Genomic DNA, 26,947 nt, shown 5'->3' on the forward strand with positions numbered 1-26,947 from the left:
TACTTCAGTTTAGTCATATTCTGGAGGCATTATATTTTCGAGTTATTTTGCAAGCCATTATTGTTTGCCAGCATAGTCCCAGCGGTATTATGAAATCACGTTTGTATTTGAATAACTATTGTTATAAGGCACACATCAAACTGAGGATACCTAAGCAATAACCCCTGCCGCAGGCGGGTATACACGAAATTTTGGCACAATGTACAACGTATAGCACGAACCGATAGGCGAGTGCTATATGTCGTGAATTGTACCAAAATCGAGTGTATACCCGCCTGCGGCAGGGGTTATTGCTATTATATTGTATTGACTTTGTGTCTCGTCCGAGTTGGGTATTTTCGTAACTTTTAAACCCTAAATGCAGAAAACGGCCGTCTGCGGGATCGAACGACGAAAGCACCCGCGACCGAGCAATTATTCAGAAGTTGGGATTACGTTGACAACACAAGCTCAAAGTATCTAACGATAACGTACGCATTGGGCGCTTTGAATAAAATGCTTTGTTTGCCATCCGTGTACTGGTAGGTTTTCAGAGAAAATTAAGAAAACAAACACAATGTTAACACTATTTCAAATAAAAATATTATTTTTCCAAAGGAAATCGTGCAATTGAGCAAATGTCAATACACTTTTGTTTTCGGCTGTATTTGTTTTCCTCTGGCTGGCTGCTGGGTTTTTCAAAAAATCCAAGGACGGCAAACGAAGAACTGTCTTTGACTTCAACTTACTGCAGCAGCGCACCATGCACTTAGCTAGATTCAGCGGGAGTCTAGACGCGACACACAAGCTTAATGTACTTTTATAAGGCCGATCTTTAAAATGAAGCTAGTATTCCTTCATTCACAAAAAAGTTGACATTTCCTCAGAGTAACGGTGTGTCAGATATTCTTTCCCAAAGTGTTGGCTATAACAGACCAGGGTGTTCCAACGATGTAGACCAAGGAGTTCAAAATGAAAAGCGATGGCTCCTGGCTCGTGAAACTGCGACGAAAATTGACACAGATGTAACGAGCAGTGTCAGCGTCCAACTTTTTTTTAATCGGGCAACACACTCTTCACCTGTTCATTACATTTTCAGTCATCTAACTTCTGGATTATTTCAAAACTGCACAAGTCTTTTTTCGGAACAGTTGACGTCCAAGTTATCTATTAAATATAGCACCTTGTGACCGCACTGTACCACCTACGAATGGTGCGACGGTTGCCGTATAAAATTGTAAAGTGTGAGACAAATCTATTTTAGTAGAGCAAAATTATGTCAAAACAAAATTAACAATCAAAATCATGCAAGGTAATAAATTACCAGGTCCTTTAGTATAAAAGAAAAAAAATAACAAGATAATGAAGGACCGTGTTGAACCACGAATACAATTATAGCCAGGACTACTGTTCTTGTGCAAATTTACGAAAAGAAATTGTTACTTTTTCTTTTGCTTTGAACTCTTGACCCGTTTTCTCTGAACTTCTTGGTCTACATCGTTGGAACACCATGGACTGTTAGGGAGCGTTCGCTTTTTACGGGGGAGGGGGTTCCGGTGGAACTTGAGCGACAAATGAAATGTAAAAAGCGACCCCCTCCTCCAAATCAAATTTCTAAAATTTGACTCTCCCAAAGTCATCAATTGTAAATGTGACCCCCAAAAATATTTTATCCGATTTGGTTCATTACCTTTTCGCACCCTATGGCCCCTGGCTGAAAAATTAGGCCCTTCAAAAGTGTTTGCAAGAAAAAGAGTTACCCACATTTTCATGCACAAAAAACAGCGACCCCCCCCCGATGTCACAGTCATAACACGACGCTAACACTGCTCTTTGCATCTGTGTCACAGTCACAGAAATAACATCTTAATTGACTTATAATTTCCCATTTGACCTTTGAACTTTCAAAGAATCCTTTTTGAATTTTACAAATACTCACTGGGTGAAATTCCAATATCATATTGATTCTTCAGATCTAATCTTTTCATATTGTCGTGACGTACATTTAAAGCATAGATTTTAATGGCTAGTTTTGTATTGTTAAAACAAAAACATTCAACGTTTCCTTACATACCACAATGTAAAGAGAATCAACATTTTTGGTGAAATTCCAAAATCAAATTTCTGGCACACACATGAACTTGTAATCGCCCTAGTCTAATCAAGTACACTAATATTGATTATCAAGAGTACATAAATACACAGATTTACCTAGTTTTGTATTGGAAAAAAATTATTCATAGTTTCCTCATAGTCCAACATGTATAGCGAATCAACATCTCGGTGAAATTCCAAAATCCAATTTCTTTCACCAACAATCACTTGTAACTACCCTAGTCTAATCAAGTACATTAATATCAATAATCAAGAGTCTATAAATACACAGATTTAGCACGTTTTGTATTAGAAAAAAATTATTAATAGTTTCCTCAAAGACAAGATAGTGAATCAACATTTTGGGTGAAATCCCAAAATCAAATTTCTTGCTCACACATGCACCGGTAACTACCCTAGTCTGATCAAGTACCTTAATGTCAATAATCAAGAATCTATAAAAAACACAGATTTAGCTAGTTTTGTAGTTAAAAGGAATTGTTCATAGCTTCTCATAGACTACTCATAGATTATGTATGGAGGACCAAGCAACATTTCTGTGAAATTCCAAAGTCAGTTTTTTTCCCATAACTCCATACAAACCTTTGTAAAATTTGACCCCCCCCCCCATCATTGATTGAAAAATTTGCCCCCCCCCCCAAAGAATGGTTTCGTAAAAGTCAACCTCCCTGATTTCCATCGACCCCCCTCCCTGTAAAAACCAATGCTCCCTTGTAGCCAAAACTTTCAGAAAGAATATCCGACACACCATTAATCTGAGGAAGTGTCAACTTATTTATGTATGAAGGAATACTAGCTTCATTTTAAAGATCGGCCTTATAAAAGTACATTATGTGTCGCGTCTCGACTCGCGCGCTAAATCAAGAAAATTGCATGGTGTGCTGTTGCCTTACAATGCAATGATTCGTACACATCATACCCAAATGTGCTGCTTCGGAAATTTCTTTCATGATCAACCTCAACCTACGTTAACCAAGAGGTGAGTCACAGACCGATACTCTATCTTTGTATCGAAATTCGGATGTAGGTCATTGAACAAAGCGCATTGTTTCCTAATATACGTTACGATATGTATGTTCGTTCATATGCACTGACAGGGCAATTTTCGTATATGCTGGTTTAGGGGCCCGTTTTAGTACTGTTATCAGTGCTAAAACTGTATTTTTGCATGGGTAGAATGAGCTCTCGTCAATTCAGAATGGCGCATAGTAACATAATATAATATAATTGACCTTAATCTTTATCTTCAGTTGTTTCGTTATTTAATGCACTATATGTTGAAAGCATGTATGACCTTTTCAGTTGAAGGTCGACCTAAGATACTACAAATTTTACATTTCTTCTAAAGAGCATGAGTGGTTGATTTGACGACTACATTTGCAAACATACAACCAGTAGAATATGTAGTGACAGCCAGATTGAAAACCGTGAAAGGTGAATGAATAATGATATCACCAATTTATATGATCATAAGAATACGTACACCATCACATGAACTCATTGCCGGACCTCTGAAATACACTGGCAATACAGAACTTTCTTAGCCATGGTGACGTTTGTTGCCTTTCATATCTTTAACAGTCCATTTGAATTGCTCATCTCAACTATGGGAAAAGATGAATTCCTTCACATTTCACAGATCCAGAAAACAGTTTGTTTACGCTACACTGCTAGTCATGAGAATTTGCTGTGCTAAAGGTATGTTGACTTTACCCTTGTGCATTATACGTTCATTTGCAATTTAAAGAACTTGTTGTCATTGGCGATACTCCGAACGAATTATGTTTGTCATCATTGAAATTACACAGTACATCGGAACACGTTCTGAAATTATTTCATGATCAAATGGATATTCAAGTCTTCCAAACTGACAATGCAAATTTTCTGTGAAGTATCGCCGTATTCCGTTCTTTTATCCTTGGTGGTCAATGTCATGTACATTGGCCAAGGATTTTAACAACAATCATAGGTAACAGGTATATCTGTCAATCATGAGAACTTGATCTGGCTGGACGATAGACACAAGGGTTGGATGAATAGACCAATGAATCTGAAGACAAAAAATCTAAACGAGAGAGAGAGAGAGAGAGAGAGAGAGAGAGAGAGAGAGAGAGAGAGAGAGAGAGAGAGAATTTGCCAAATACTGAATTACTGATTAATCGAATGTTTGACACATCACGAGAGAGAGAGAGAGAGAGAGAGAGAGAGAGAGAGAGAGAGAGAGAGAGAGAGAGAGAGAATTTGTCAACGGTACTGTCGGTACTAAGTTGATATTTCTTAACAACTTCCTCGGAGAGGATACTCACAGTATACATGTATGTTACTATGCAACGTAATCATAATGACAGGATGCGTATACTTTTCCTGAGATATTGAAGCGAGGGGAAGTGTGGGGTCAGTTAATGAACATGTATCCTTATCTCATGTTTTGACTGATCCGCAAAGTTACACCCGGAAAGTAAAACACACACACTGGATGCCAAATCTGTCCTGACACACACACTGGATGCCAAATCTGTCCTGACACACACACTGGATGCCAAATCTGTCCTGACACACACACTGGATGCCAAATCTGTCCTGACACACACACTGGATGTCAAATCTGTCCTGACACACACACACTGGATGCCAAATCTGTCCTGACACACACACTGGATGTCAAATCTGTCCTGACACACACACTGGATGCCAAATCTGTCCTGACACACACACTGGATGTCAAATCTGTCCTGACACACACATGACACACACACACTGGATGCCAAATCTGTCCTAACACACACACTGGATGCCAAATCTGTCCTAACACACACACTGGATGCCAAATCTGTCCTGACACACACACTGAATGCCAAATCTGTCCTGACACACACACTGGATGCCAAATCTGTCCTGACACACACACTGGATGTCAAATCTGTCCTGACACACACACTGGATGCCAAATCTGTCCTGACACACACACTGGATGTCAAATCTGTCCTGACACACACACTGGATGCCAAATCTGTCCTGACACACACACTGGATGCCAAATCTGTCCTGACACACACACTGGATGCCAAATCTGTTCTAACACACACACTGGATGCCAAATCTGTCCTGACACACACACTGGATGCCAAATCTGTCCTGACCACCACACTGGATGTCAAATCTGTCCTGACACACACACTGACACACACACACTGGATGCCAAATCTGTCCTAACACACACACTGGATGCCAAATCTGTCCTAACACACACACTGGATGCCAAATCTGTCCTAACACACACACTGGATGTCAAATCTGTCCTGACACACACACTGGATGCCAAATCTGTCCTGACACACACACTGGATGCCAAATCTGTCCTGACACACACACTGGATGCCAAATCTGTCCTGACACACACACTGGATGTCAAATCTGTCCTGACACACACACTGGATGCCAAATCTGTCCTGACACACACACACCGGATGTCAAATCTGTCCTGACACACACACTGACACACACACACTGGATGCCAAATCTGTCCTAACACACACACTGGATGCCAAATCTGTCCTAACACACACACTGGATGCCAAATCTGTCCTGACACACACACTGAATGCCAAATCTGTCCTGACACACACACTGGATGCCAAATCTGTCCTAACACACACACTGGATGCCAAATCTGTCCTGACACACACACTGAATGCCAAATCTGTCCTGACACACACACTGACACACACACACCACTGGATGCCAAATCTGTCCTGACACACACACTGGATGTCAATCTGTCCTGACACACACACTGGATGTCAAATCTGTCCTGACACACACACTGACACACACACACACTGGATGCCAAATCTGTCCTGACACACTCACTGGATGCCAAATCTGTCCTGACACACACACTGGATGCCAAATCTGTCCTGACACACACACTGGATGCCAAATCTGTCCTGACACACACACTGGATGCCAAATCTGTCCTGACACACACACTGGATGCCAAATCTGTCCTGACACACACACTGATAAGAACTAGAAAAATCGCCAAAACTGATAGACTAGCGAACATTCTGTATCAGCCAGTTTATTTTTCAGCTAGAGCTTCATGCGCCATCTTGATGAGAGAATATCATCGTAAATCGTATGTTGCTGCGTAAATGCGGTGATATTGCGATAAACTTGTTGATCTCAATTTTCATGTAAACTTTCTTCAGTTAGTCATCATACTCGTATTCAACTCCTGTGATGATGTGGCTCACTATGAGAATTGAAGCAGTACCGAAAAAGTACGGACACCAATCAATGGCGACTAAGGCTGCGTGGTGAAATTTTAGTTCAAATATTTTTTTCACATCCCCACCTCAATACCATAAAAAATTTCAAATTCCCCATCTATATGATCAAATTTTTTCAAGTCTCTCCCAGACTATCATATAGCCGCATATTTTATTAGCGGTGTATGCGCAGAAAAAATAAACATGTATTGCGCAGTTCTGCTCACATATGTTCGACACTAACATTTTTGACCTACACATATTTTCTGTAGTGCTTATAGAAATGTTGTCAGCAGTTTGTAGAGACATATTTCTAAAGCAAGTTCTTAAATTTATTCATTTTTACATGCGTCAGTTGATCTTTTTCATTTATCAATCTAAGCCGACTTGAGTTAATCCACATCTGGCCAACAAAAATGATGTATATACACATCGCGATGTTGAAAAAAAGATTGACATACCTACAAATCATTTTCATCTGTGTTGCACACTTTAAACAATATATTCATTGTAAAATGGAAAATGCAGGTAGCCAAACAAAAATGGAAGTAATCTGTACCATTACATTCAAGGAGATTTTCTCTTTTTGTGTACAATACTCAACACTATTTTGTGAACATTGATACACCGTTTGGCCATTGTTTATTGACAACTGTCAAGTCTCCTGGTCTTCCATGTGTTACTCTCCGGTCTGATATTGTGTGCAAGTATTATTCACTGTTATGAACATCATTGAGACCAAAACTCTTCCTCAACTACATCGGAGTCAGAGACACTGCCTGTTGGCAGTAGCTGTATTAACATCGATATTAGGGAGTGTTCAGTTATTATGGCCGGGGGTGGGCCGGCAAATTCTTCCTGCGCATCAGTCAAAATAAGTGAACCCCCTACCCATTGTACCAAAAAATTGATGACCCCCTTTCAAGATGACAAAAATTTTATGACCCCCCAACATTGCTTGAGTAAAGCTGCACACACAAACACCTCGGGGTATGGAGCAATAGAATCCCCCAAAAAAGAGCTTAGATTTTTTCAAATGACCTTCCTTACAAACCTCGAAAGGTGTTAATGTTCAGATTTTCCCCTTCTGACTTGCTATAATTTTGAAATTACCCCTCAAAGGGGTTGGACATAAATTACTGGTGGGTCGCAATATTTTTGCGCAAGCGTGTGTGTACAAAATTTTGATATTTGGATATCAGCTGTTGATAATGTTGATTCACCATACATGGTATACATACATTTCTCATACATGTATGAGAAATCTATGTAATACTTTTTCAATGCAAAACTATATCTGTGCATTTATAGATATTTGATAATTTACATAAATGTACTTAAATGAATAGGGTTGTTACACCTGGCATGCGGACAAAAAGTTTGACCTTAGAATTTCACCAAAAATGTTCATCCACTATACATGGGAGTCAATGATAAAATTGTGAATAATTTTTTTCAATAAAAACTTGGTATACTTGTGCATATACAGATGTTCAATAATTAACATAATTTTACTTGATTAGAATCTGATGGTTAAAGATGCATATTATGTGTACAAGAAATCTGATTATGGAACTTCACTGAAAATGTTCATCCACTATACATCGGAGTCTATGAGAAAAGTATGAATAATTGTTTTCCAATACAAAAATAGGTAAACCCATGCATTTATGTACTCTCGATTATTGATATCAATGTACTTGATTAGGGTGGTAACAAATGGATGTGTTCGCCAGAAATTGGATTTGGGAATTATACCAAAATGTAGATTCACTGTACATGGGGGTCTATGAGGAAAATGAATAATATTTTTCCAATACAAAACTATCAAAATCTGTGTATTTATAGACATTTGATAATTCATTTTAAAGTACTTAGTTAGCCTAGGATGGTTAAAGGTTGATATGTGTGCAAGAAATTGGATTTTGGAATTTCACCGAAATGTTGATTCACTATACATTGGAGTCTAAGAGAAAAACTAAGAATAATTTTTTACAATGCTAAACTAAATTAATTTGTGCTTATAGGTGTTTGATAATTGATACAAATGTACTTGATTCAAATAGAGTATTTAAAGTTCAGATGTGGACAACAATTATGATATTGGAATTTCACCTAAAAGTATTATTTAACTTTTCATGGCACTAGTAGTCTCAGTACAGGTAACTGTTAAATAATTTCCCTGACAAAACTTGCTATATCTATAATATGTAAGTAATAGGAATTGTTCATCACCCCAGTGCAGTGAGCTTGATTTACAATAAGACAAGCCTCAGAGTTGTCAAGTCAAGATGTTCATGTGACAGATAATTATACTTTTGTTCAGATTTATAGGTGAATAACTTCAGAGAATGAATCATGCAACGAATCATTTTATCTCCCAGAATATTCTGAACACTGAAACTGCTTTTTGCCGGGACGGATACTTATGAAAATTAAGTGACCCCCCTCTTAGCTGTTGGAAAAATACATGAACCCCCCCCCCTTTGCAGTTTTCAAATTTGAGGTGACCCCCCCTGGATTTTGCCGGCCCACCCCCTGCCATAATAACTGAACTTAAAGGTTGACATAAGTTTTGTTCAAGTTATACAGTAGCGTTCTGTCCTACTACTCCGTACAGCATGTTGAACTGTCCAGTATTTAGCTTGCCAACACAGCCTGTGTACGTGTAGCGTGCATTTATATCATTGAAAAATGACTTTCAGTCTTGACTCTATTATTCAATTATCACCAATAGTGTTTACATGTACAGGCTTTGTCGACAAGGATATTGTGTGTTTAAGCATGCTGTAGGAAAACAGCAAGAGACTGTAATTGCACACAACTGAATGACAGTAATACTGGTGATAATGCTGAACACATAACACATAACACAGGCAGTCAGAACAAAGAAAGTGCAATCTATTTGATCCATTCTGGCACACTTCACTTGTTAAAGCAATGGATAAACACTCACCGAGCTACCTTAGCTGCCCTGAAGATGAATATTTCTTGGTCTAGGCTACTAAAACTGGCAAGGTCAGCGTTCATCTTTCGACAGTACTCTGACGAACCATGCCAGTTTAAGCTTTGCTTTCGATTATCATCAGCGTTAAACACCTGTAATTAAAGCGGTTTACTTATTAACAATCCTACTTGTTCCATCACAATGAGATTTTAACTCTGAAATTTCCAATGTGACCTACTCCAAATACTATAAAGAATCACCGATGCACGTGCTTAGATAGATAGATAGATAGATAGATAGATAGATAAACAGCATTCATTTATTCATTCATTCATTCATTCATTCATTCATTCATTCATTCATTCATTCATTCATTCATTCATTCATTCATTTGTTCATTCATTTATGCACCAAGGCATGTTCACTGCGTAATCACATTGACAGAGAGACACTGGCCTGAAAGACAAGGAGTCTGTCGGATAGAAAGAGACCTACAGATTTAAGTGTGTGACGTTTTCACCCAAAGTATGTCTTGTATAGGAATATATTTCAAACAACTATACCATGCAGCGAACAATATAAGTCTTACATAATTACTAGCATTCAAAGTGGAAGGCACACTGCATAATGCAAATAATGGTGATGTAATGATGTTTATTTGGCATTCGATGTTGACAGAGCTAATTAATTAATGAGAAATGTTTCAGCGGGATTTTACTTTAATCAACCGACAGTATAATGAATGTAGAAATAGCTGTTTAAATCTACCATGGGGTGTAAATCCCCCAAACCTTGCGAAAACTCAATATAATAGCCATTATAAGAATACATGTTCTTGATAATCGGGTTCATTTTTCCAAATTAACTTACCTATGTCATAAAAATGTGGCCAAGTCATAAATAAACATAGTTCTGTACAAAACTACTTCAAATAAAGCCAACATTTGCCTTGGTGAAATTCAGTCTACCCGGTAGGCCTAAGCCGGTATTTCGTTTACCTACCTTAAAGCAGTTACTTTCAGACTCAATCCATCCAGTGGGACAATCTGCAGACCCTCCGGAAAATTGACAAAGGAGCAGGTATACTGGAGTGGACAAAATGGTAAGATACACTGGTTAAGCTCCCTGATATAGCTACTAATATGTATGCATTTTGTAAGTCCGTATATATATATATATATATACATATATTATATATATATATATATATATATATATATATATATATATATATATATATATATATATATATATATATATATATATATATATATATATATATATATATATATACCGTCCAATAACTTTCCGTATTTTGTATAGTACGCGGAGTCCCGAATACGGGAGACGCGCGACGCGCCTGTTTGATCTTTGACCTAGCGATTATCGGATGTAAACAAACTATTTTACGGTGAGTTATAGACATAATAACAACTTCCACCAAAATGTATTCGTAGTATAAGGTTTAAAACACGCTAAACACAAAACTGAGTCTAAATGCAATTGATTTTTATTTTAAAAAACTAATTAAATTGAAAACATTCAGCGAAGTTTGCTTGTACTGCACTGAAAATTAATTGGCTTCGTGCCAACGCAAGGGACTTGTACTACGGAGCAGTAGGTAACAATCGCGCGCGTTCCACTCATATCGCGCGTGCCGCATCCCTCAAAATTTACCATAGAATTAGTTTATATGGACGATTAATGGAGGGAGGTGTATAATAATAGGGTTATACACAAAATACGGCCCTGTATGGACTCGGGCTCAGTGAGTGACGTATTGGACGAGCCGAAGGCGAGTCCAATACGTCACTCACTGAGCCCTCGTCCATACAGGGCCGTATTTTGTGGATAACCCTATATACAGGGTTATGTATGTATGTATGTATGTATGTATGTATGTATGTATGTATGTATGTATGTATGTATGTATGTATGTATGTATGTATGTATGTTGTATGTATGTATGTATGTATGTATGTATGTATGTATGTATGTATGTATGTATGTATGTATGTATGTATGTATGTATGTATGCATGCATGCATGTATGTGTGTGTGTGTGTGTGTGTGTGTGTGTGTGTGTGTGTGTGTGTGGATGGATGGATGGATGTCTCTGTGTATGTATGTATCTATGTATCTGTTTTAACCTGCTTAAAATTAGATGTAGCTATTGGCACCTTTTCCTGTCAAGCGACAAATAATAGAGCTCACAGATAGAGGAGAACAGCAATGAATAGATGTATGCGGTTTTTATTTACGTTTCTGAAGCAGGAAACCTCTCGAGTTTAAGATCTTTTTAATGGCTTTAATATTTTGCATGCAAAATTTTAGTCTGAGATATTTTAGAAAAATTACTAACTTGGTGTAAACAGTGCAACTGTCAGTTTTGACAAAGGAATTCTGTTCGCCCATTGTCATTCTCCCTCAAAGTCCCTAAGTGTCATATATCTCTCCTCCACATGACTAGTCCTCACCTCTTTCTTTGCTTTCACCGTCAGACATTTACTATGTAGCAGTTAGTTTGAGAAAAAAGTCAAAAAATATTTTGTTGACACAAACAGCGAACCTAACTTTTAAACGGTCCTTCAGAAACTCCAAAACCTGACCGCAATAAGATCTACCCATGCCCTCGGGAACTTTTGCAATTTTAGGTTCAAAAAATCCTCGCCCATTGAGAGAATACGTAGGAAGATGTACGTATGTGTGTATATATGAGAATAAATAGGTATTTTTGCTAAGCATGTGAACGGATCATGCAAGGTGACAGCGAACCAGCCGGTTTTGAGAAATGTTATGCGTTAAGATAACCGTAAATATTCTATGATAACACACTGTTGTTAAATTGAAATGGTGGGAGGCGGTCGGATAGCTTGTGATACCGGCCCGTACGCTATGATTCGAAAAAAATTCCCTCTGACCCATAAGTGTTCCCATCTCCCCACTCCCTCATCAGGAGATCTGCCCCGACCTTTTCCCACTATAAAAGTTTCCACTACCATCAATTCACGTGTTTTCAAGGCAGCATATTAGTATACTCCTTAAAAAAGACTGGTTTCAAACGCCCGCTGACCAGAAGAATGAAATTCCCAACCTACTTGTGATTGAGACTGCTGCAAGCCCGCAACCCTCCTATTGTCACCGTAATAATATACTCAACCGCCCACAAAAACCCACATGCACAGCTTAAGAACAATTTTAACAGCTTTGTAGGCTGCCCCAATGAATCGGTAGGCAAAGGAAGCATGATAATTTTGTGGGCGATATGTAATTTGAAACTCAGCGTCGAACTATTCCATTTCTGCTAGAGGGTACGTCATTTGCGTAAATCTGTTTACCGACAAGGACAAATTAATTTGAGGAGACGGGAAATCTCTTCTGAACACGAACATGAGATATATAGTTCTTCCACATTCGCTGTTTTATAATAAAGCAGGCTCAAATTTCGCTGTGAGCTAAAATTACGAGAGCTGAAAGAATAATCTGCAGAGCTTCCGTCCTTTGTGGCACTTTCGAGCTAAGGAGGATATGTTCATGTTTCTGACCAGACTGTTGACGTTGCTTGACGCCATATTCAGTCAACTATGAGTCATATTTGCAGTGCCTATGTTGAGGGACAGACTAATTGTTTCTGTAATGTGAATAACATTTCCAGATAAAGTCAGGGGTGAAAGCTAAGCTTTCAAAAAACACATCTCGAAAACCAGTATTGTCTTCTGTTGCAACTTATAGATTACCACTGAAAATCGACGTTAAAATTCCCCGATCACTTTTAAACTGGGATAGTTTCTGTCGTTTGAATCACACCAAATACTAATGATTTTCTGAAGTCACATGTCTGAGCATTCTGAGAGGAGTAATATCTCTTTAGGGGTCGAAACCAACTGACAATGATTATTCCCGAAAGCTGTATAATGCGCGTTAAATTCAGACTCTCAATATTTTTCAATACTTTCTGGTTTACCGCTCGTTGGGGCTGATTTTAATGCTCTTGTAAGAATATTTTTCACAGTCTTACTTTATCGAACGTCGAAAATTTCTTTTTTTCCTTGCTACAGAATTAACATAGGGATGGTGGCCTGTTTGAATTTCAAATATCGGTAAATATTGTACTTAGGTGATTTGATTATCTAGTACTAAACTTTGCTCGGTAACACCTGATCTCTAGTCTTGATTTCGTATGAGAATAGGTTAAAGATTCATTGGGGAAAATTTGAGCAAATATTTAAGTTATTCACTTTCGAGGCGCATACTGCACCATGACTAAACCTTTCCTCGGACTGAAGCTTTTCATCAAAATCTTTGACATTCACTAAATTTACGGATGAAACGTTGTTCTTCTTTCCTTTTCAAAAGTGTCAAACTTCGCTTGACTTGAGAGAAAACGGCCGTCATTCACTTTCAATATCTGATATATATGCGGTCAATTGTTTTATGGTGACCATGGTTGATAGCTGACAAGGAGACTTGCAGAGTTTTGGGTTTTTCGTTGTGCAGTTTCTGTTGAAACGTTGCACTAACATTGTATAATAAAGGCATATATAGGTTCTCCAAATGATTCACAAATTCTGCTGGATCCTACAAAATCAATTATTTTGAATACACTTACCGCTCAAGTAAACCGTAGCGACCCCAAAAACAGCTTCCATCCTTTGCGGTTTGCGGACGAATATGAAGGATGGCACGGCACAGAGGAGCATTGGGTGTCCTGACTAAAATGCGGGGAAGTAGTGATCGTCACTTGCACGTAGATGAACTCATCGTCTTATCTTTGAACAACACAGTTTCCTGTATCCGCTGACATTTGCTAGTATGTTGAAACAGAGGAAATGGATGTTCCCTAACCTGTGCTGACACGACTTATGAAGAAAGAAGCGACGGACAACATGTCCTTGTTATATGGTTAAATCATGTGTTGCCATGGCAACTGTGGCTGTGGTCGAATTCTTAATTTGGTCGTTACAGCGCTTGGAAATGAGACGTAAAGTCAAAACATGTATAAACACCAGTATCCAACATAGCACTGTTCAAAACGATTTAGGGTCAGTTTCTTCGGCTCAAGGGGGGGGGGGGGGTGGGGTGGATTCGCAAAATGTCATGCCCATGTTCAGAGGAGGGTCATATTTTTTCAAACTCTATTTTAGGGAGGTTCATAAATGTTTGACCGGGGAACATTTTCAAATTAAAAAGACAGGGAATGTCATTGTGACTACTCGGTGTGACACTGAGGTCAATCCCCTGCAATAATACAATACTAACTTATTGCAGTAAAACTGTAGTAAACGACGTTCACTGATGTTTATTTAAAACTCTTCTGCCGTGATTCCAGAGATGTAGTGCTTTAATTTTATTAGACTCTGGCATACAAGTGCATCGTATACTGTTGGTATATATTGGGTCACACAGTGATAAATTTCCCAAACAAACATATTTATGAGTGAGCCTTTATCATTGAATGTGATATTTGCATGATTTTCGATGAAATTCCAAATTGAATTCTTTGTACACATAGCCTCTTGTAACCATCATATTCTAATCAAAACGCGATTGGAACTAATTTGGGATAATTGGATGACGAAGTAATGTCTGTTTGATCTAGAAATGTAAGCTCATATGCTTTTTTTTATGACTAAATTGTAATATTGCAACATTATGCTTTAGAGTACCTAACACTTTTTAGAAATTTGAAAAATATGAAGACCCAATTATCCCAAATTAGTTTCAATCGTGTTTCAAGTACATTTTTGTCAATTATCCAATTTAAAAATGCATAGATATTGCCTCTTTTATATTGAGAAAAATTGTGCATCGTTTTCTCCTTGACCCCAACAACAACAACATTTTTCGGTGAAAATCCAAAATCTAAGTTCTTGTACACATATGCACTTATAACCACCATATTCTAATCAAGTACATTTACGGCAATTATTCAACGTCTATAGGTACACAGATAATGACAGATAGTCCCTTGTAAAGTAGATCAACATTTTCGTGAAATTCCAAAAATCAAATTTCATGTACATATATACACTTGTAACCATCCTATTCTACTAAAGCATTTTTATATCAATTATCAAAGGCATATAAATGCACAGATGTCGATAGTTTCATATTGAAGAAAAATATTCATAGTATTTTCATAGAGTCCCATGCAAAATCGATCCACATTTTCGGTGAAATTCCAAAATCGAAGTTCCTGTACACATAAACGCCTGTAACCATCCTATTCTAATCAAGTGAATTTATATCAATTATCAAATGTCTATTGATGAACAAATATTGCTAGCTTTATATTAGAAAAATTGTTCTTAGCTTTCTCATAGAATACCATCTATAGTGAATCATCATTTTTATGAAATCCGTAAATCCAATTTCTTGTAGACACATGCCCCTTTCACCTCCCACTTCAAGCAAAGTACACTAACAAACACATCAACTATATATAGAAGTACAGATATAGCTTATTTTGTAGGGGAACTTGTTAATAGTTTGCCAATTGACTCCAATGTATTATAATTTGATATTATTTTTGGACATAGCACTATGCCGGCCGCATTTTGGCTTCAAAAAATTGCGAAAAAAGGTGACCTTCCCAAAAAGGGATGTGTGAAATTTTATGACCCTTCTAAACTACTTACGTAAAAAAGTACTCCCGAAATATACTGGTCTTCCCCCTGTAATTTCTACCAGGCTTTACATTCATAATAAACTTAACGATTTAAATTTAACCTTCCCCTAGGACAAGTTGGTAAAATGTGACCCTCCCCCATTCCTCCGGTCACTGAAGGCTCTCTAATTGATTGATAACAGCACCTTCCCGAACAGTTGCAGTAAACAACAATGCAATCAGACTGATAGCTACTTAATATTTCATTTCAAAGTTATATAAGCCAATAGTCTATACGGCGAAGTAACATTTTACATCCACCAACATTGTCTTATTTTGACTTTATTTACACTAATACTGTATAAATCAATTAACAACTTTGCTAATGTGATCGTCTTTTCTAAATGAAAAGAGGATCAATACATGTTTATTGTTGGGAGTCATATTTTTTATCTTAACCGTTGGGGAGGTTCATAATTTTTGAGCAATTTATGAGGGGAGGGTCACATATTTCTGGCCAGCATCTTCCCAAATCGCCAGACCCTCCCCTGGTAATTTACGTCCAGTCCCTTATAAAACCCGCGTTCACAAATAATGGCTGAGAACGGTAGCAGGAACTGAAGTGGAACTTGAAATTTGGGGGTGTAGAAGGTTAGGAGTGTCTTTGCATTTTCAGTGAGTTTCTGTAGGCCTACTGTAAATAGCCATAGTATACCCGTATATCAAGCCAGGATGCACTGATTCTTATCGAATTTCTGATACATTGGTCATACTTAGTTTAAATTAAGCCGACTTAACTAGTCTTTGGAAAGTGTCCAGTCACGTGACATTAAGTTTAATGTGGTCGTCAGCTTTGAAACAATAGCAGGTGATAAGAGCACGAATAGCGCCAGGAATGAGCGACTGTGAATAAAACAGCAAGGTTCCCCTTTAGCAGCGTTGTCACTTGGATATTTAAGTGCAACCAAAGACGTTTAATATACGATGGACAATTCCTTTTTGTAAAGAAATTGGATACTGAGAATCGCCCGGTAAAGTTCAAATATATTGTTGCAGTGCCTATACACGAAAACACCTTGAAAGCATAATATAAAACAGCATGAGCATGCGGTATGTTAAGAAAACCTTTACCCTACCCTACCCTAGGCTTTAATGCCCACGTATTACCTCTCGTGGCCATCCCCAGTAACACATCACTTTACTCCTCTCCCTACGGCGTTGGGGAATAGTGATGTGTTGGAGTAATAAACTGGCGCTATAGCCATCATGAACAGGTAAAGGTGTTTATATTGGCAGCTCGAAGCACGAATTGCCGAACGACGAATTCAGAGGGCTTATTTCCATTGGGAACGACATGAAAAACACTTTTTAGTTGACGATACATTCAAGACTAGAGCCTTGTAGAATCTAATTGCGCAATACCTTCGGCTTAAGTAGACCTGGTACATCACAACGACAAAAACATTGGTGTAATATTCGAAAAGTTTTCAATATAATTTTTTTCCCGAGGTTTGAGTCCTGACAGTCTCAGTTGTATTTGGAATCTTGGTCTCACTGAATTAATGAACTGTCTGCGTACTACTGCACGTAAGCGTTTTGTAAAAACGCAGTACAGTTAGAAAGTATAGCACTGTATTTTATCACCCCAGGGCCGTTGGTGTGCTCCTCGAAAGTGAAAGACTTAAACTTTGCTCAAACTTTCCTTAGGGAATATTTCCACCATTTTCTTTCAAAATCAAGAATAAAGATTGGAAGTTACCGTGCAATTTTTTGTTCTAGAGAAACAAATTCCGAAGATTTAGAAATACAAAATGGCTACAGTCCCCGTGATATTTCCATGGAAAACAATCGATTTTCGAAAAACTAAGACGGTGAAAAGTTTTCTTACACCAAGGGCATTACAATGACATCTCAAAAGTGGTAGACCAAAAAAGAATTGTAAAGATTTGAGAGTTCGAATATCTGTCCCTGGGGCACATTCAACCTTAACAAAGTGCAACCTGATTGGTTCCTGTAAATCATGAAATTTGAACAGAATCTTCTAACGCAGTGGTTCAGGGGTTCAGTCTGAGACATTTTGTCAGTGTTGTTTGTTTGCTTGTTTGTTTGTTTGTTTGTTTGTTTGTTTGTTTGTTTGTTTGTTTGTATGTTTGTTTCCGAGATAGGCCTACATTTGTAGAGTAAATAATAATATAGCTCAAACATGCATGCTTGTTGAAATAAAGCAATGACAAAATAAATGTAAAATGAAAGCCAGAACAAGCACGCACTGTCTGTCCGAACTATTACTGTGGCTGGACTCTATTATGACTTTCTCATGGAGTGCAAGCTGGGCTACCTTCTTGGTCACGCACACAAATTTCATCTCATGAAAACAACGCCTAATTTACTACCGACGACAAGAAAAGGGGTTTACTGTGAGCTAACATTAAATAACATGTTTGGAACTTAATTGTAATGATTGGATTGGTACGATGTCTCAAGAATTTGAGAAATTTTTTAATATTACACCATATTTGCTCATCATCTTGAAAATTGTATCCAAAATTTGCAATGTTGTGTTAATTATATTATATGAGTAAGAATCATTGCATGACTGTAAATAACACAATATTATTCAATACCGATGAACAATATTTATATTCAAATGAAACTGTATGAATCTGTCTATACTTTCATTGTCACTGAAATACTAGTTCTAATTTCGATTTGTTACTTTCTCCAAACCAAAATGAAACACGAGTGGGAATAAAATTGTAACGAAAGTTTAATGAAATCGATTTTTTTACAGCTAAAGTTTTACAAAATGATAGAATATAGTAAAAAATTAAAATATTGTTTTCATCGAGCAAAACAACAAAAACACATTATTGTATATCCCAACAGACAAATAGAAAGACAGTCTGATATCCTTTAAATCGTATTCATTTCGATGAAAAGGTTTTAGTTTGTATATAAATGTCATACAGAAATGCACAAAATGCACAAAATATGTCTAGTTGATGACGTTAAGACAGGGTACTTTTGAAATGTCAGTTTCTTCTTTCGTCAATTTGGGGCTTAATACTTACTCAATGTAGTCAGGACACTTTTGAAATGACCGTGACTGACTAAATTGTAAATCGATCGAAATCCTAGGTTACCTATTTTTCCTACTGTCATATCGTCTAAATGGTGAGTTTCGACCGGTTATACAACGTCTCGAACCAAATTTGAACCAATAACGTAAATCGATTTCTACTACGATGACATCAACATTAAGCTAAGAAGTCCCTTTTAATACCGGTCGGCCAACCAAAGATTTCTGTCCGAATTGTAAAGTTTGCGTTAAATAAAAGAACGAAACTTCGCACATTACTTGTTGTAATCCAGAACATTTCTTTGATATTTTCAAAATTGCAACAAGAGAGAGCGTATGTCCTTCTCATACTCTTATCTCGTACGCATACTTTTGTCTGTAACTATGCATTAAAGATAAGTTTTCAGCAATTCATTTCTAATATGCATCAAAAGGCATCGAACCTGGTTGGTGCTCTGAAGTGCTCCAGAACAAAATAAGTGCAGCAAATACATGTTCAAAGACAATACAATCAAGCATAAGTACTCATATTTTAAAACAGTTTACTGTTTTGGATAAAGAACAGGTAAAATGACAGCCAAAACTATATATCAAGGTTTAACGTCATTAACCTGTAGATAGTGATTGTCATGTCCGTATATTAAGGGTTAATTTTGTAACGCTATACACGCCAGATTAAATTGCACAAAATTTGATGAAGCGTGGTAGGGATACTGATCATAGAAAAATATTTTGTAAATTTTACCATAAGCATAGATAGTAGAGAAACTACTCTCTATGCTACAATCACTGATTCTTGTTTTTTCAGATGTACATCATAAACTTTATAGCAGGTTAGCCCTCTATCATATTTATTTGCTGTCAACTTTCCGGGTATTCTTAGCTATGACTTAGTCAATGATTCTGTAGATTGCATCACTCACAAATTTTGTCAATTTTGACCAATCCTGAGGGGTGTAGCATACTAGCAGGGCACCCTTATCCATTTCTTACACCTGGTACCACCATTTATTATTGTGGTTCAGGATATGATCAAACTTGATATTCTACGTAATAAATGTTTCACCGACTGGTAATGTTTTACCTTCCATCAGTTTTGAATGCATATTAACGTATATTAGATCGTTGTGCAAACTGTTAGATACTTGCCTATAAATGTGATGAGTTACTTAAGTAATATTGTGTTAAGTATTAGGTATCATTTCGTGCAATCACTGGAAAAATCGCCACAGACAAAATCAACACGTTGTAACAACCATCGTGCCCTGACGCTCTGTGCCACTATCTCTCGCTTGTTCCGTTGGTGGCGCTCTGATTTGTTCACTGGAGATATTATCTGGTTGCAAGTGATTTTCAAATCTGTTTCCTACGCTGGTGTCATCCATAACGCGGTTTCTTTTATACACAGCGTATTTATGCTGTCGTTTATGAATGCGCCACGCCACCATCGGTATGACCACAACGACAACAATGACAGCTTCTGTTATGAGAATGATTGAAGGAACACCGATGCCTGTGAAAGAAGAGGATTACGGCAAATGTCAGATAACTCAGAAAACAAATTATAGTTCGTTAAGATCTAACAAGTACGAAGCACAAGCTCAACAATTGTCCGCACAATCGGAGGTCAAAACTGTCCAAATATTATGCTGTAGAAAAAAACAGGTCAAAATCTGCATGTAGTAAAATTTTCCAAACGCCTACACGAGGCGAAAAGGGCTGGATCCAAATCCCCGGTACATAATCGCAATCATACCAATCCATAATCCAATAACACTAGGTCAAAATTTGTAAGACAATAGTTGTAAACATAGACACAAAACAGCACAGAACAGACAGTAAATAGACGGTACAAACAAAGTCAAATTCATGAAAGAAAGATATATGGACCTCTGGCCAAAAGACCAAGAAGTGATGTCAGGTGTTTCGAAAATAGTAAGCGCATCCTGCCCCACATGTGGCACCCGCCATATATCAATCTGTAAGTCAGATAGGTAGTGGTCACTAACTAAGGCCCAATGTCACCGATGCCATCAGTGATCATTTGTCGAAGAGAGATATTGTATTTATCTACCAGCTTGCGATACCTGCCAAAAAAGCGTTTGAATGTAGAGACAAGTCTTGCTCTGGTGTAACCTTGATTTAACAGTTTGAAAGAGAGATGGCCATGTCTCTCTACAAAATCACCATATGAACTGCATGCTCTTGCATATCGTATAAGCTGGGAAATGTATACTCCATAAGCAGGTGAGAGTGGAATATTACTGATGAGGTGTGGAAAATTAATTATACTAAAGTTGAAATCATCTCTCTTGTCATATAGCCTAGTAGAAAGGTGACCATTGGAGTCAAATTCAAGTAAAATGTCCAGAATGAAGCAGAAGAGGCCGTTTCTGTAGTTTCTTTAATCTCCAATTCTGGAGGATAAATCATAGCGAGATATTTACTGAATTCAGAGTTATTCAATGAAATAACATCGTCTATGTATCTAAATGTTAGGTTGAAAGTACGAGCTACAGAGACCTTTTCTGCTTGATAAGGTTCTGGATAAATTCTGCCTCGTATGAGAACAGAAATAAGTCGGCAAGTAAGGGAGCACAGTTAGTGCCCATGGGAATTCCTATACACTGTTGGAAAATGTGTCCTCCAAATTCAACAAATATGTTGTCAATGAGGAAATCAAGCATACTGATAATGTCTTTCTCGGTATAAAACACTTTAGCGTTAGTAGTATTTTTAACAAAATATGTAGAATTATATCCTAATACCACATATTTGTAACGGCGTGAACCGTTTTTGTAGAAAAATGCTTGGTTGATGATGTTTTTCAAGCGTTCTTTCAATTTATCATGTGGTATTGTGGTATACAATGTGGAAAAATCGAAAGTTTTAATAGATGTTATTTTTGAAACAGATCTTGATTTCAAATTTTCCAAGAGTTCCTTCGAATTTTTTCAATATCCACATTTGATTTATACCACTCCGAGAAAAGACAACATCACAGTATGATTGAAGTCCCCGTTTAACAGTACAAAGAACAGAAGTCAGTATCTTCGATAACTCTGTTGTTGAACATTTTGAAGATCCTGCGATAAACCTAGCTTTGTAAGGTGTTTTGTGGAGCTTTGGTATCCAGTATAAGCTAGGCAACTTATTATGGTCATCCTTTGTTGTAATATTAAAATTATCCATGAATGACTTATGGTTTGCCAAAATTTCAGATTTGTTGAACATTGATTGTCTGTAAGTGGAGTTGGTTGAGGTCTTAGTTACACCAAGTTCGTCTATAAGACATTTAAAATAATACTTCTTACAGACAAATACAATGTTATTGGCAGCTTTATCAGCAGGGACGACAACATATTTGTCATGGATATCATTCAAACACTTAACAGCATCAGGATCTTTAAATACAGAATAGGGTCTTCTGCAAACATGTGATCTTAGTCGACCAATACGGCCACGCACTATTTTCCTCACAGATTTGACCCATTCTGACAGTGTGTCCAACTCTACATCCTCCCTTTTAGCCCATTTCCTGGCATAATCTTCAACTGAGTCCATAATGATCTTAAAATTATGGTTCCAGTTGATCCTGCGAGGTTCTCTGAACTTGGGTCCACAAGATAATATCTTACGAAGGTGGTGATGTTCAACCAAGTTCAGATCACCAGTGATGACATGGCCAACTGGAGTATATTTGAAGGGAGATGTAGAGCAGTCACAGGATGCTGGTGTTTGAAGGAATTCATCAATTTTTAAGTGCCGCAATGCCTTATTGTAATTGAATATTTTATTGGAGATTGTCTTGGTGTATTGATATGACAGAATAGGTACAGACTGGTTCTTAAAGTATACAGGTATAGTTGATGTAGCCTTGTGTGCACATTCCTTTGGCAATAGCCCCCCCCCCGTCGGGCGCCTCCAACTAAACGAAAATTCATTAAAACAACGTGAAGGTTTGGATATGGCTATTGAATAATAAAGTATTGTATAGTATTTATAAATAATAATGTAAAAAATATCAACGTAAGGAGTTAAATGATGTTGCTTCCCTTTCTGCATTTCTTTCCTTAATATTTGTGATTATGCAGTTCACATTTCGTTGGGGAAATTAATGAAAATATTTCAGTGTATTCATGGGTGGGATTATGATGCTGAGTCTCATTTTTTACCACAGAAATTAACTTTTTTCTCTCTCTCTGACTCCCACGTCATTTTTATCGAGAATCGCGTTGTATCTCGTCGTCTTACCGATGTATTTCTCTGAAACAGGCTTTTTCTCTAAAATGCCTCCGTGAGAAATCAGAAAATTCTGATGTTGACTTTATAATATGCTTTGCGATCGAATACAAAAGTTACATAAACTTAAGCCAAAGAGTGAAAACGGCTCTGGTCTTGAATTATTTTTTATTTTACAACATTTTTGCTGTCACCTTTCAACTTGAACTTCTAAAACAGCCTGCAACGGTCCCTAAGTAAGATTTGTGAATGACTTTTAATGTTCAATCACACAGATTGGTCAAACTCAAATAACATCAACAAAATTTTATAACAATGAAAAACTAAACATCAACGTGTGTAACACAGTAGTGAGATCTCACAGGTAACGTAGCCGTAGATGACACCAAAAGTACAGTTGTGATTATTTTTGTGTTCTCAACAGCAATATAGAGCTTTTCAAAGCCACCAGCAGTTCGTTGCTGACGCATCTATTGTTGTTAGCATCCAAGAATGTTTGCTCCTCGAGATCCCCGTAAGATAGATGCGAAGACATAATCGTGATTACCTTGGCTGTCTTCAGCTCTTCCAATGACACGTTTTATAGTCACTGGCTTGACATCTGCAGTTTAAAGATAGAGAGAAGGGTAGTCGTTATACTGATGAGTCGTCTGGGTCGTAACAACTTTTCAAAAGTTTGACAGCCTTACAGTGTTGCAGGGGGAATCTAGAGTGACCACTTTAACGAGAATAAACGAGAACATCATCACGAGACGATAAAGGAGATGAAACAATGTACCTCTCACTATGATTCCACAATATGTTTTCTCTCTGGAACCGGTGCAATAAAAATGCATGTTGAAACCAACAATGAAAATAAGGAATGCAGTGGGTACTTCTCGTCACATTACTTTAGAGTATATTACCTGTTGAATTCTCTTGTATTTCTTTGATTGCAGTGATGCTTAATGAGGTGGGAACGACTGTAAGACCACAGTGAAATGAAAGCGTGTAAGTAAAGGAGCTAATTTATCATACGGTCTGCAACAAAGCCGTCGCAAACCTGTGCAATAATATACCTATGTGAGTATGGAAATGAACTACATTTCATGGTAACCTATTGCTGCCGTACACAGAGATATTTAAGCAATAAATCACACCCTGCGACGGTGTAACACGAGATTTTGATCAGTTCACGACATATATGGACGAGTGATAGCGAGTGCATATATGAAGTGAATTTGTCAAAACCAAGTGATATACCGTCGCTGGGTGTCCTTTATTGCCCATATATCATACCGTATATGGAAATCTAGCATGGAAAGTCAAAAAAGGATTTCTGCTCTTGCCAAGACCTCGCATCTTGACCAATCAGATCGTTGTATTTGAGCCATCAATTTATTGTTATGATATTTATGAAAATTTAAACTTTTCTTGCCACATATTTTCTCTGATGAACTATATTGAGGTTGGTATATAAAAGCATGTGCCACTTTGCTGTGGCTATTACAGGTGCGGCCATCTGGTAAATTTCATCAGTTTTACAAAATCATCACAAAACATGTTTCGAAGGCTGATATACTGATTTTACATAGTTTTGCCCTTGACCTAAATATAAGAGTGGAAGAAGAGCTGTTAGTAACTGCCCTCCCACTGGCACATACGAACAATATGCCTCACTAAATTATGATGCCCACTGCCCTCCAGTATCTATGGTCTGCCCGCTCCCACAATAGCTCAAGCTCCACACTACTCTCTCCCACCAACTGAAATTCCGCATTGCCCACTAGATTTACATATTCAAAAATAAAAATTCCATTTTAGGCAAAATATAAGTGCGACAAATCTTTTGATTAGATGTTCGTGCATGGCAACTGAGATCAAAGCAAAACTGTGCAAGCAAAAAACGTCATTTTAACCTTTGGACATTGCTCCCCTCAATGTTAGGCGCTAAATTTTCCCTGAAGTTCTATCAACCACTGCATTCCCCTCCCTCTACCTATTTTCCGGTACCCATCGCCAGAAATTTTCTCCCCGCCCATTATAAAAAAGTTACAAAATTTGCCCACCCACTGTTATTGACTATTCTCCACGCCCGCTGAAAAACTGCACACGAACACCTTTGTGCACGAACAGCTTCGTTGGTAGACTGGCCCCAGTCGCCTGGCTTTTCTGGGTCCCTGAGTTACTAGCTGACCAAGCGTCTGTGGGCCAAGGCATTCACCCCATGATCAGCGCAACAGCCAACTATTAGCGCGTCGGCCTGATGTCAGTTTATTATATGTTTTGATATTTATATGCCCACAGACATGGAGCAAGTCTACTTCGTTGGATACAGTCCCTAAACTCATTGGTGGAGCTGATTTGGACCATCATCAAACGGGCGAAAATCTAGTTCGAGAACGACGTACCAATTATTTTAATGAATCAATGTGCCGAGTAAATAGCATTTGCCTTACAACACAGCACTAGAACATAACCATCCACAGATAGGGCGGCCAAACAATTACCACCTTTCTAAATCGCTATACTTCCAACTGTTCTTAATTACACCTCAGTAACAAATTTGCTGCTCTTCAAGAGTAAGTACCAGGGCAATTGCATCATGATAAGTCCTCGTTCGGCCAATAGCCATTACACTTGTACGGACAAGAAAGCAGCTTACTTTTGGGTTTCTTACAGACATATCCTTTTCGACTGAAACACCTAACGTCATCCCAGCCACCATTATATCTTTGTAAGGTCACACAGTCTTCTTCGCCGAACGACCTCGACGCCAGGTTGGGTTGCCCTGCTGCCCATCTTGTAAACTGTAGCGGTGAATTGTCAACCCATCGAAAGCCACCTTTAAAATATAGAACAAAGTGTGTACATCCTTTGTTTTTGGATTCTCCAAATCTTAAAATATTTTGCTTTAGACGAGTTACTTTTGGATACGACGCTGAACAACTTTGAACATGAAACTCTCTTGTTAATTGGCATAGAACATTTTACATAACTCTTTCAGAAATTTTCTCGAAATCTCGGTCTTAACATAAAAGGATTTCGAATTATGTAAAGGGGATGACATTGAACTCTTAATTTTGACAGTAGGTTTGAAAATGGTTCAACACAAACTATCGACCCGGTGAAAATGGTGAAATTTAGAGAATCTTATTATCTGTCTCCGGAGGTCACTGTGCCTGCGATACAAGGCCAGAAGAGGACAATAATATCGAGACACATACAATCGGAGGATTTTTTCCAACACCTACCGTGTCCTTTTACCAGACCAATCCATATATCCTGGTTGCTGTCCAGTTGTGACAGTATGAATTCGTTCTCTTGGTAGTGGTGTATAGTCACTAAGGTAGAGTCCCATTGCATGCAATTAAACTGAGCCTGAGAAGCCGGTAATTTGTGATCTTTATGTCCAAAGAAGTAGCAATCACTGCCATAGGGCACCCATGCAACTTCATTGCCACAGTGTCCTTCGATATGTTCCGGGGTAGTTGGAGGTGGTACTGTCACAGACGAACAAATATTAGAAACATTGCTAGAGTAGTACTGAGATCGCATACTGGTATACATACATACATACATACATACATACATACATACATACATACATACATACATACATACATACATACATACATACATACATACATACATACATACATACACACACACACACACACACATACATACATACATACATACATACATACATACATACATACATACAT

At 37.8% G+C, this 26,947-nt stretch overlaps 3 protein-coding genes across 4 annotated transcripts in view; 1 reads left to right on the forward strand and 2 right to left on the reverse strand.

Annotated features, from left to right (window-relative positions):
- LOC139117759 (macrophage mannose receptor 1-like) overlaps positions 1-14,070 on the reverse strand; it is a 35,905-nt gene extending 21,835 nt beyond the window's left edge. The window contains exons 1-3 of the mRNA XM_070681021.1: positions 13,922-14,070; positions 10,315-10,397; positions 9,322-9,464 (exon numbers count right to left, since the gene is read on the reverse strand). Coding sequence (XP_070537122.1) covers positions 9,322-9,464; positions 10,315-10,397; positions 13,922-14,012 — 317 coding nt within the window. The 5' untranslated portion in view covers positions 14,013-14,070. The remainder of the gene's footprint in view (positions 1-9,321; positions 9,465-10,314; positions 10,398-13,921) is intronic.
- The window catches only part of LOC139116693 (uncharacterized), a 559,130-nt gene that overhangs the window by 223,827 nt on the left and 308,356 nt on the right, over positions 1-26,947 (forward strand). The gene's annotated exons all lie outside the window — the stretch shown is intronic.
- LOC139116687 (macrophage mannose receptor 1-like) overlaps positions 1-26,947 on the reverse strand; it is a 68,473-nt gene that overhangs the window by 24,294 nt on the left and 17,232 nt on the right. Inside the window, exons 14-18 of one of the 2 annotated variants that reach the window (XM_070679275.1) lie at positions 26,474-26,722; positions 25,885-26,064; positions 24,146-24,202; positions 23,788-23,841; positions 18,672-20,511 (exon numbers count right to left, since the gene is read on the reverse strand). In XM_070679275.1, coding sequence (XP_070535376.1) covers positions 20,237-20,511; positions 23,788-23,841; positions 24,146-24,202; positions 25,885-26,064; positions 26,474-26,722 — 815 coding nt within the window. In that variant the 3' untranslated portion in view covers positions 18,672-20,236. Of the gene's footprint in view, positions 1-18,671; positions 20,512-23,787; positions 23,842-24,145; positions 24,203-25,884; positions 26,065-26,473; positions 26,723-26,947 lie in introns of those variants that run through there. The other variant, XM_070679274.1, reaches the window with a different exon arrangement.

Source organism: Ptychodera flava, chromosome 18 (assembly GCF_041260155.1).
Source record: "Ptychodera flava strain L36383 chromosome 18, AS_Pfla_20210202, whole genome shotgun sequence".
Lineage (NCBI taxonomy): Eukaryota > Metazoa > Hemichordata > Enteropneusta > Ptychoderidae > Ptychodera > Ptychodera flava.